General features: G+C 35.8%; 1 protein-coding gene across 1 annotated transcript; it reads left to right on the top strand.

Annotated features, from left to right (window-relative positions):
• The first annotated feature begins 3,883 nt into the window (after window positions 1–3,883).
• LOC110793123 (amine oxidase [copper-containing] zeta, peroxisomal) lies at window positions 3,884–11,521 on the top strand. The gene is made up of 12 exons (XM_021997966.2): window positions 3,884–4,340; window positions 5,557–5,666; window positions 5,807–6,112; window positions 6,660–6,772; window positions 6,918–7,248; window positions 7,377–7,592; window positions 7,724–7,960; window positions 8,297–8,482; window positions 8,788–8,928; window positions 9,582–9,850; window positions 10,108–10,189; window positions 11,229–11,521. The coding sequence occupies exons 1-12, from the start codon at window positions 4,136–4,138 to the stop codon at window positions 11,352–11,354; spliced, it is 2,322 nt and encodes a 773-aa protein (XP_021853658.1). The 5' UTR covers window positions 3,884–4,135; the 3' UTR covers window positions 11,355–11,521.
• The last annotated feature ends 1,114 nt before the right edge of the window (window positions 11,522–12,635 follow it).

Raw genomic sequence — 12,635 nt, 5'->3', positions numbered from 1 at the left:
ATTTCTTCCTAAAACTTTAATTGGTTATCATCCATGTAGTCGTGAATGTATTAGTGGGTCTCATTGCCCACCTAGGCCACCTTTATGATCATGGTCCTACTTTTTGGCTTTCATTAGTTGCAGCAAGCTGCAAGCCTATATGAATGTAATGGGCCTTGTAGTTCAGTTTTTGCTACGGTAATATTGTAAGGTTGATGCGGTGCAATGAAGGTTTAGTTGGTGGTATTAAGGAAAGGAGATGTATGATTGATACTACCTCCGTTTCAATAAGTTATTTACACTTACTATTTGTACAGATTTCGGTGTAATATTTGGCTACATTTAATTTTGTATGACAAAAAATATATAAAAATTTGATATTTATAAAATACATTTCGAATTGAATCTAACAAGATAACTCATTATAATTTTTGATAGATATAATAGTGAAAATTTTATGATCAAAGTTTTGACTATTGGACACATTTTTCAAAGCTTAAAGAACTTAATGAAATGGAGGTAGTATATGATTGTATGAATTAGTCAGAGGACTGCATTTCAAATATCCAAAAAAAATTATTGGAAAATTTTGATTCGAATTGAAATATTTGTTCTGAAATATCCCATTGTAAATAATCAGATAGTTTTTCTTGATACAAATCATTTCTCGTATCAGATAATCCGGATTATGGATCGTTTGCGCAAGTATTTTGTCGTATCATATGATTTGTATCAGTATTTTCATAACCTTTGAGATTATGTGATCAAAGCCTACTAAGAACACTTAGGGTGAGTTTTTCTTACTTTAACCCCATCTTCAAGGAACTTTTCCTATTAATAGCATGCACTTGGTTAATCCGTATATAATTTCAATTCGTCTGGTCGCTTTCGCTTACTAGATAAAAGAATGATAAGAAAGTTATGTTATCTAGTTTGGTGCATCTTCAAAAGATATCAATATGTCATTGTGTCCTTGTTTTACGTAGTGTGAGCCTATTTAATTTTGAACACTTCCTATTGCGATCCGACCAACCACAAAATTACAGTAAATATCATATTACTCCTTGATAAAGTTTCGAAATCATGTCATCCTTTTTCAAGCTTGTGAGTTCAAAATCAATGTTTTTTTTACGATTATGTGTTAAAGACTTATAAGATACTACCTCCGTTTCAAAAAGATCTTTACAGTTACTATTTGCACGAACTCCAATGCAATATTTAACTATTAATATATCCAATTTCGTATGTGAAAAAATTATAAAAATTTGATATTCTGAAAATACATCCCGAGACGAATCTAACAAGATCTTACATGTAACGTTTTGATGTATATATTGGTGAGAATTTACGGTTAAAGTTTTTATACTTTGGACACATTTTCCAAAGCGTAAAGAACTTTCTGAAACGGAGGTAGTACTACGTAGGAGTTTAATAACAATTGTAGTCATAACTTTACGTTAGCTAACTATATAACAAGTTAACAACTACGGAGTATAAGTTTATAACTAGTGTGTGGGCCGGGCGATATCCCGGTCTCTACATTGAATAGTTAAAATTTTAGATTTTTCTTGAGCTCAATATTTGACGAAATGCATGTATACCATTTATTTCATAGAAAATAAAAAATCAAATAAAAATTTAGTTGGTTTAGACTTCATGTTAACATTTATTTATAAATTAATGTGAAGAAACAAACCACAATTAGTGGTTGGTTAAGATGGTAATGAGAAATATCATTCAGACATGAGGTCTAGAGTTCGAACCTCATTGTATTGATTTTTGGTTATCCATGACATGACATACCACAGTTACTACATGGCACATAGACGTTTTCCACAACGCTTTTTAATATATTAGTATAGATTGCATAAGCTCATAACTACTACGTATAACTATAAATCTGTTGAGTTCGTAGCGAAAAACAAGTCGAGTTTTGGTCTAAACAGGTCATATTAAATTGGGTCACAAGTTGTATTAGGCTAGGTCCGCAACAGGTCGACTCAATAACATTCTAGGTCTAATCGAGTATTTTTCGGGTCTAAACGAGTTTGGGTTAATTAACTTCTTCATATCGGATACAAACATGTTGGGGTCTTAGTTTATTGTGTCTAATCGTGGGTTGAATTCAAGTACGTCAATCATATGTCTATCATGAGTCTGATTTTTTTTTTTTAAATGAAAAGATATGACATAAGTTAGGGTAGTCTTTTCTCAAAACTGTAGTCCAACTTATCTAAAAATATAAAATAGTAAAATTACTATTTATAGATGAATCAATATCATGATGAGTCTGGATATGATCACCTAAAGCGGCAACATAATCTGTTGCGTGATTGGCTTTTCAGTAGATGTGGCGAGAATAAGAACTATCAAAATGGTTCACAAGTTGTTTGACATCTTTCATCAACATTTGAATTTTGCACATGCATTGAGCTTGTTCTTGTAAAATATTAAATATCAACAAGTTATCACACTCAATGAAAACATGGCGTACATTATTTTCAATGGCTAACAAAAGATTATTACGAAGAGCTATTGCTTATGCGAGAAGTGGAGAAGAAATTCCAAGATTATAAGTTTGACTAACCACATTTTTCCTTAGGTAATCTCTAGTAACAACCCCAATCGTGCCAGAATGATTACGTAATGACCCATCAAAGTTATGATTACGTAATGACCCATCAAAGTTATCTTCAAAATACCAGGGGTAGGAGGAGTCCATGCAACTTGTATAGTCCATGGAGATTCCAAAGGAGTGTTATTATTAGCAATATTAATACTTTCTCTGTTCCATTAATATCTCACATCTTGTTTTTTTCACTATTCATAGACCTTTGGTCATGTGGGATATTGTTAGATTCGTATCAATATATATTTTCTAAATATCAACATTTTATGATTTTTTCTTATACATAAATCGAGATATTAATTAGAGTAAAATTATGTGTTAGAGATCATGTGCAATATTTAAGGGACGGAGAAAGTATCATGAGTTTGAGATTATTCAAGTTAGACTGGTTAAACTTGAGTTTGTGTCGAATAAGACTCTAAAATCTATACTAATATATTAAAAGACGTTCTTAAGAACGTATATGTGTCACATATACTCTCCTTATTACGCTACGTCACCACTAATCAGCATCATGACATGTCAGTGACAATAAAAAAAACATGTAGTAAAGATCGAGCACTAGACCGGTCTTTTTGTTAAAAGTTCAACATCCAACCATCTTAACCAACTATAACTTATGTTATATATTTCTATATAAACATTTATGTTCTTTTTACAATAAATAATAAATTGAATAGAAGTGAATGCAAAAAAAAGGGAATGATTAATTAATTTATAAATGTACAGTTATTATTTTTGTAGATTAAGCCTAAAAAAAAACTCTGGGTAATAGAATGTAATATATAACGAGTAAGTGGTTGAATATTTATAGAACGTATTACATACACTCGGGGTAATGGAACATGGAGTTTCAGATTGAGAAGGTTGTTAATCGGGCGGTAATCTTGTGTGTAACCCCATAATTCTATGACGACACCATCTACATAGAAACATATTTACAACAATAAAGCCGAATAAAAGTCAAAATTCGGGGCAACATCCGGACCACACACTAGTTCTCAGATCAAACCAGGTCGGTGAAGCTTAGATACGGTTCACTTGACTAATCGGATCAATTTTTACAACTTTGAATTTGCTACGTAGAGGAGTACGAGTACCTTACGTACCAAACTATCAACATCAAAAGAAAAAGCATTGGCAACAAACAAAATAAAAAGGTTCCTTTTGTGGTAAATTATCTTTTTTTAAATCACCAAAAAAAATTATCTTGTTTTTATCCTCCAACACTAAAAAGAATAATAATAAAAAAAATCAACAAAAAGGAGTCATTGCACGTGAAAAATCCTGCTCTCAATTATAAATCCACCCACGCCCTTCCCATTCCCAAACTCCATTACTACAACTCGTCGATAATAGGAGAGAAAGTCCAGTTCTTTCTCCGGCGGCGGCGGAGTGGTGGCGAAAACGGCGGAGACGATTGGCGTAATAGAGAGAGTGAAAGTGTTGCTGTATGTCAATTGTGGAGTACTTTGCTGACGACAATTACTACTGCTATCACTACAGTGGGATCTCTAATCCTCTCCAATGGCCTCAACTTCGGAAAAAGCGACGTCTCTTTCGTCTTCCTGTTGCGCTTCCGCAGAGATCCGTGATTCTACGCCGTCATCGGCCGCCGATCAGTCACCGGCAGCCGTCGATAGGGTTATCGGTGAGAGACCGTCGAATTTGACTCGTCCGGTTGAATCGCTTCCTGAAAGCCCTACCGTAACTTCTTCCGCCGTAGCTAAAGGTGAGGTTTTTTTGATTTTTTATCAGTTTATGGCTAAATACTTTGGTAATTTGAAAAATTATGTGATTAGAAAGGTTTGAAGTATACTTTTTTCTGTTTTGTACTAATTCATAATTATTCATTACTATTTGAGCTTTAAACTGCAATGTTAAATAAAATCCTGTCGCAGTTTATTAATTATTGGGTTTGATTGTGCAATTGTTTTTACCAATTGAAATCGTAATTTTGTATTGAAGCTAGTTTAGACTGTATTTATAAATGTTAAATAATTCACCTGAATTTATACGTATATCCTTTCAATTTTGCAATTGTCTTCATGGATGATTAGTTGATTTGTGAATAGACGCTGCTCATTGGTTGATGCATTAGTGATTTCCACCCAAATAGAGATTGTATAGAAGTGTCAAGTTCGTTTTAAATTTAGGATGTCCCCTAATATGATTAGTGAGCAATGGATGTTCATTAAGGTGATCCAAAGGGATGTATCATCGTGTATGATACTCCATACTTTGAACGTAGTATTTGCCAACGGTATGATGTTGGTTGATGGTTTAAAAGGGGTGTCACCAACGAACTAGAATTTTGCGTAAAGGACTTATTGTTAAAATGAATTTTGAATTGAGTTTGACTAGAACTCTAGGACAAATAAATGTGACTTCAGGGTTGATAGGAGTGCCAAACCTTGCAATTAGGATGGAGACAAATGCTATACTAGAGAAGGGTTGTTTTGTTCATGATTTGATAATCACTTATATAAAAAAGTATCATACATCAAATGAAGTAAGTACCTTATGACTTTTTCGGTAGGTGGTAATAAATGACGGTAGTAAGAACAAATTTAAGTGCAAATTTGCTTTGAAAATATCATGCGAATGTCAATTGTAAATTTGGAGAGCAACCAATCCTCAAACTTGCGTTTTCCTCATAAGTATTCATAACTTCCCAATTCCACTTTTCAAGTGGTAATAGATAGAAATGAAAATTTAGAAAATATTATGGCATCGGGGATATGGATCTTGTTATGGTCCATTCATAGGACTTTACTTACAAATTTTCATACATATATTTTGGAAGATTCTCCAAGTCTCTCAATAAGTTTCATCTACTAATGCCTGAAACTCTGAAAGTACGAGACACTTTGAACAGCTAATGGATGATTTCATGAGCAAAGGGGTCACATACCTGACACATCTCTCTCTATGTGCTTCTTGCACAGGGGTCTCGATGCCATGGAAGACTCGAACAAGCCACCCATTGGATCCTTTATCTGCTACTGAAATCAAGGTGGCAGTTGCTACTGTCAGGGCTGCTGGTGCAACTCCCGAGGTTTGCTGCTGTTTCACTTGTTATTTTCTCTCGAGTTCAGATGTTGGCTGGATAATAAATGATAATGGTTGATTCATAAGTTTGACCAAATAACTGATGCACTTTTTTGTGATTTCTTTTGTGTCCGTTTCTTCTGCCAGGAGAGAGATAGCATGCGGTTTATTGAGGTGGTTTTAGTGGAGCCAGAAAAGCATGTCATTGCTATGGCAGATGCATATTTCTTTCCTCCTTTCCAACCATCTTTGTTGCCTAGGGTAAAAGGCAGACCTGTTATACCATCTAAGCTTCCCCCGCGGCAGGCAAGACTCATCGTCTATAGCAAAAAGTCAAATGAGACTAGCATATGGGTTGTTGAATTCCTAGAAATTCATGCAACTACACGAGGAGGCCACCATAGGGGAAAAGTCATTTCATCCAAAGTTATTCCTGATGTACAGCCTCCCATGGTATGTGCTGCTAGGGCTATAACATATAGGAATATGTTTCTTCTTTCATGAGTCAAGTGAAAACTGCCACTCTGAAAGTACCCTCTGCTCAACTTTTAAGCGTTTGGTGTTGAGTTTCTTACTTAATGTGTATCATATAAAAAAGCTTATCTGATGAGTAAATCTATTTTTATTGTGTCTTTTTTGTGTGCGCGTGTGTGAATCTACCTCTCAGGCTTCCTTGAGAAGGATATCAAAATGAGTAGTTGCTTTACGCTTCATCTAGTATGATATGTCGTGTTCATTATCATATGCTTAGTTAAGCTTGATGGCATTGAAAAAGGACAGTTGATCATGGAGATTTTACAATGCTTAGTTACTCACTCCCAAACACTTTGTTTACTAATTAGTTTTATTCTTGTTTTTTCTTCATGTCTGAATCCCGGTCAATGCCGGTTGCGAAGAAAAAATAGGGCTTTTGCTTTGTTAAAAAATGATAACCTAGATTTGTAATTATAGTTGTCTACTTCCATTTAATATCTCCTCGTTTATTAAAACAAAATTGCAGGATGCTGTAGAATATGCTGAATGTGAAGCTGTTGTGAAAGATTATCCTCCATTCCGAGAGGCAATGAAAAGGAGGGGTATCGAGGATATGGATCTTGTTATGGTAGATGCATGGTGAGTTATAAAATAAACATTACCTTGTTTCTAGTTTATCTGTGTTCTGTCTCTTTCATTACTCAGTTTTTTTTCCTTATGATCTGTAAAAAGGAGAGGATTGCTCATTCATATTTTTAATATTATTACTGTTTCTGTACTGCAGGTGCGTTGGTTATCACAGCGAGGCTGACGCTCCAAGGCGTAGGCTTGCCAAGCCCCTTATTTTCTGCAGAACTGAAAGTGATTGCCCTATGGAGAATGGTTATGCTCGTCCAGTTGAAGGAATCCACGTTCTTGTTGACATGCAAAATATGGTGTTGATTGAGTTTGAGGACAAGAAGTTTGTTCCTCTACCACCTGCTGATCCACTAAGAAATTACACTCCTGGTGAAACAAGAGGAGGTGTTGATAGAAGCGACGTAAAACCATTGCTTATTATTCAGCCTGAAGGACCTAGCTTCCGTGTTAAAGGCCATTATGTTGAATGGCAGAAGGTGCTTCATTGCTTATTTAATCTGTTTTTTAGCATTACCTTGGAAGCTGCAACTTTTTATTTTAATTGTCTTATTGATTTATTCTTATTAGACTATCTCTCCCTCTTTTGCTTATTTCTGGTTGGCAGTGGAGTTTCCGCATTGGATTTACTCCACGGGAAGGTTTGGTTATACATTCTGTTGCATATGTTGATGGAAGTAGAGGCCATCGTTCTGTAGCACAGAGGTTAAGCTTTGTTGAGATGGTGGTTCCTTATGGTGATCCGAACGAACCACATTACAGGAAGAACGCATTTGATGCTGGTGAAGATGGTCTTGGAAAGAATGCACATTCGCTGAAAAAGGTTAGAAATTCACCCATTACTAATCTGATCCCCCCCTTCATTTTTGGGGTAATCTTAAGCCATTTGTTTGTTGCGAGAACGTCTGTTCAGAATATGAAGCAACTGTTATGTTTCCTTTTCCCATGGTGCAGGGTTGTGATTGTTTAGGCTACATTAAATATTTTGATTCCCATTTTACAAACTTTACTGGAGGTGTTGAAACAATTGAAAACTGCGTCTGTCTGCACGAGGAAGACCATGGAATGCTATGGAAGCACCAAGACTGGCGAACAGGGTTAGCCGAAGTGAGAAGATCAAGGAGGCTTACTGTTTCATTCATCTGCACAGTGGCCAATTATGAGTATGGATTCTACTGGCACTTTTACCAGGCAAGTTTTCTCTGCCCTGGTTTTGCACTAGGCTTATTTGGTCATCATTTGTTTGACAAGAAAGATTCAGAAGATGTGGCAGTACCAACGGTTTGAATTGTGTGGTTAATTTAAGTGCAACCATTAGAACTCTTAACAGTTTTGGGTAGGTAATTAGAAAGAACAATGAAGCTAACAATTTTTGGTACTTCCCAGAAATTTGTCTTTCATGAAAAGTTCTGTTTCTTGGGGAGTTAACTTCTTAGATCCAACCAAGGAATCCATCCGTGGATTTAATAAATGAAAACTGTTGTGTGTTTGGTATGCTTGGACCTAAAAGTATGGGCTGTTTTACAGGATGGCAAGATTGAGGCCGAGGTTAGACTTACTGGGATTCTCAGCGTAGGAGCCCTCCTGCCTGGTGAAGTCCGAAAATATGGTACTACAATTGCTCCTGGGTTGTATGCACCTGTACATCAACACTTTTTCGTTGCTCGTATGGACATGGCTGTTGATTGCAAGCCTGGCGAAGCTCTGAATCAGGTTACGTGTTTGATTACAAGCCATAGCAATTTTCTTTGTTAGATATGTTCCAAATGGATGCATTTTATATTTTTATGGCTTTGCGCATGCATAGAGTTTATTAGTATTATAAGCTTGTGAAAGTAAAGCAGTAAGCTGTAACTCGAATTTCTGAGCTTTGTTGTGTAGTTGATGTGGAAAATTTATGATTGCAGTATGCCAGTATGCCTGTGACTTGATATATCTGCCTCCTTAAGTTTGGCAACTTGTTTTATTATGACCTGCTTACGCTTAATCCATTTAGTGCATACCTGTTTTCTTTGCAGGTTGTTGAGTTGAATATAAAGGTAGAGGAACCTGGGAAGGACAATGTTCATAATAATGCATTCTATGCTGAGGAGAAAGTACTTAAATCTGAGTTACAAGCAATGCGTGATTGTAGTCCTTTGACTGCCCGCCATTGGATTGTAAGATACTCTGACCCTTTGAAGTATCTCTTTACTGCTACCCCCCTCCTCCTCCTTGCCTACTGTGTCTCATCATATTTTTTGCACCGGTGTGTGTGAAAAGGCGTGTTGTAATATCTATTGGTTTTGGTGCCTAGGTTTTTTTTGCATTTTTTGTTGATGATAAAGACTATATGCAGCTTTGATATATCCTTCTATTGCAAGTGTGCATTTTTGTGAAGCCTACCTTCTCCCAATTCTATTGAGGGGTTGTTTGGTTTACAAACTGGTTTTTTGTTTGGCATTGCTAATGAAACCAGAGTGGTACTTTCTGGAACTTGATTCTTTATAATTAATAGACTTAATACCATGTGTTTGGTTTTGTTTGGGAATGATATTTGATACCTGAAGGTTTGATATGAGCCATACCTTGTGTACTGGTCGGATATTGGTTTTAGCTATTCTGAACCACTACCTTTATACCTTATTTGTTTGAACGAAACCGAAGTTCCATGGGAAACCCCAATGAATAGGGAATCTGATTTCTGATCTGTCAACAAATTGCACTGCTGTTAGTTCTCATGGCATTTTTTTGGTTGACTAGCTATGTACTTTTACACATCCCGTTACATTAAGCTTAAATGCTAATTTTTGAATCCAAATTTGGGATCTAGGTAAGGAATACAAGAACAGTAAACCGCACAGGCCAGCTGACTGGTTACAAGCTAGTGCCAGGTTCAAACTGTTTACCTTTAGCAGGTCCTGAGGCGAAATTTCTAAGAAGAGCAGCGTTCTTGAAGCATAACTTATGGGTTACACCTTATGCCCATAATGAAATGTTTCCTGGTGGAGAATTTCCAAATCAAAATCCACGCGCTGGGGAAGGGTTGGGTTCTTGGGTTAAACAAAATCGCTCTTTGGAGGAGGCTGATGTAGTTCTCTGGTAAGTTCTCTTTCAATACTGCAGATTTTCGTAGGCGGCTTAACAACTGCATTTGCATGTCTATTTATGAATAATAAACATGTCTCAAATTTTTTTTCTTTTCACTTTCAATTTTTCCATTTAATGCTCGGAAGCGTTGGTGTCATTATCTTTTGGCAAAGCTCTAAACATCTCTTGTTGCCAGTCAACTTTCATTCTGTTCGAATCTGGAAACATCGTTTGGTATTTATACTTTTTTTATAAAAATAATGCTTTAGGTATGTATTTGGATTGACACACATACCGCGTCTTGAGGACTGGCCAGTCATGCCTGTGGAACATCTGGGTTTTATGCTTATGGTAAGCTATTCTTTCTTTGCTCAATTAGACAAGGTTGTCCAATTAAAAAGAAAGGGAAACATTTGCTGTACTAAATTCTGAACCATTCTGTTACCTGTGAACAAGCAATTTGCTTAATAATGGAATGACATTTTAGTTTTATTATAAGTTGTAGCTACTAGTCTACTATGGAGTAGAATAGAGAGAGGTGTCATTACATTCTTCCTCGGATTATGCGTTAGACAAGTATGTCTTACATAAATTCTCCAAATTACCACAGATATTTGTCATCATTATCATTATCATTATCATTCTCATTACCCCATTGCCTCAAAGAGGCTCCCGCAAGAAGCGGGGTAAGGGGGGGTCGGACATACGCAACCTTACCCTTGCAATTGTAGAGAGGTTGTTTCCAATTGACCCAAAAGCGATAACGGGACAACAATGGGACAACCACCTTCTACCTCATGGAATGGAAGCGAAGAGGTATTAAGCGCCATTTTGATTTAGTCCATTACATCCCACAGCCAAAAGAACAAATGAATCTTTGGCTCCATCGGAAATGGACAATAACCACAGATATTTGTGCCCTTTGGAAAAAAAAATCAAGACATAGAACACTTGGTCAGTTATAGGACACCTGTTTTCCCCTTACCTGAACTTCTCTTATCTGAACTCTATCTAGTTTTTACCTGAACTGAACTTTAGTTATCTCGAACTTAACTTATTTTTCTTGAACTGAACTTACTTATCCCGAACTTAACTTATTTGCACTTGTTTTTGTTTTATGAACTTAACTTATCATAACATTGTAACTTAACTTAGCTAAAATAACTGAAAATAAGTTGAAGTTATCCCACGTTGTAAACTTATTGCTTCGATTCTCTGTGAATTTCTTCTGTGAAAAACAGGAGTCGTTTGCTCTCTTATTCCAATCTGTTTATCTGCTTCTTCTTATCACTTAATGGTGACTGTTAACATCTGAGTTTGTTTTCAGCCAGTATTGCGTATATAAATAGATTGACTCATGCTGTTCATTTTTTCTGCTTTGCTTCTACAGCCCCATGGATTCTTCAACTGCTCACCAGCTGTTGATGTACCACCCAACACACATGAGTCTGATATCAAGGAAACTAACGGCGTAGTTGCTAAGCCTGTTCAAAATGGTCTGATCGCAAAACTCTGAGAAAACTATGAACCATAACTTTGTTACTTGAGAACCTTCTGTTGGTATTTGCAGTGTCCATAAACTCGTAAAACTTCTGTTTTGAAGTTGCTCTGATCAATATTTATTCACTTGTAAAGTTCCATCTGTGAACCGGTCTGTTTGAATAAAAAGAGATGTTTCTGTTATGGGACTTTGGCAAAGTGCATTATATACAAACTATTTTGCCTTATTTTAGATCAGTTACAGTCTGATAATAAAACGTATGGATGGGTTAATGGTAGATTGCTAGAGCTCTCAGTTCTCAACCCGAACCGATGAACCTTTTGGGTTAATCCGATCGTTAAGAATCCGGACCGTTAATAACCCGTGAGCTAGAACCCGAAACCCGATCTGATTTGATAATATTCAACCCGAACCATCTTAAAACTATTAACTTGATTAAGACCCGAAACCCGATAATAAACCGTCTGGCAACCCAAATGGAATTTACTCCAAAATCGTTAATGACCCGATTTATTTCAATTCGAACCGTTTCAACCCGGGAAAAACTCGTTAATCCGGACTGTTTACACCCCGAACCGTTTCAACCTGGATCGTTTACAACCCGAACTGTTTCAATTCGGACTGTTCATAACCTGAACCGTTTACTACCCGTAATTCTTTTACAACCTGTTTATGTACTATGTACTAAAACGTTTATATAAATTAATGTCAAAATAAGAAAGATAATAAATTAATAATTAGGCGTTTACGTCAAAAAATAATAAACAATATATTTATAATAACTGACAAGGTCAGAATGTTTTCGCACCGAATTTGTGCTACGCTTTATTAGGTAGCAAAACCAACATCCATCTTGCACTCTTTTATTGACTCGTATTCAACTGATTAATTGATTGTTAAATTAAATTGATCTAATTCAATACATTAAAATCTTATTATAAGTTATAACCAACGAAGTAATCGAAAAGCTATGTTGCTTTAAGTGAATGGGCTTAATACATTAACACTTGAACTTGTTTGTCTCGTTTTGTTGTTGAACATGTTAGTCCCGTTGCTGTTTAAACCAATATGAATATATGATAAACTTTTATTTACAAACTTTACAAATTCATTACGTATTAGTTCATCATTATCGATTATTAATTTACTACGTTATTAGTTATTAATTCATCAATAAAGGTTTCATGAAAACGAAGTGATAAATTCTATTAGTCATTAGTTACATCGTTATTAATGGTAAAACTAAGTCATATACTATTAACCCAAACTGACATGAACCCGACCCGATATGAACCG

Source organism: Spinacia oleracea, chromosome 1 (genome assembly GCF_020520425.1).
Source record: "Spinacia oleracea cultivar Varoflay chromosome 1, BTI_SOV_V1, whole genome shotgun sequence".
In the NCBI taxonomy this organism is placed as follows: domain Eukaryota; kingdom Viridiplantae; phylum Streptophyta; class Magnoliopsida; order Caryophyllales; family Amaranthaceae; genus Spinacia; species Spinacia oleracea.
The sequence above is the reverse complement of the archived record's forward strand: the minus strand, read 5'-3'. Positions and strand labels throughout refer to the sequence as shown.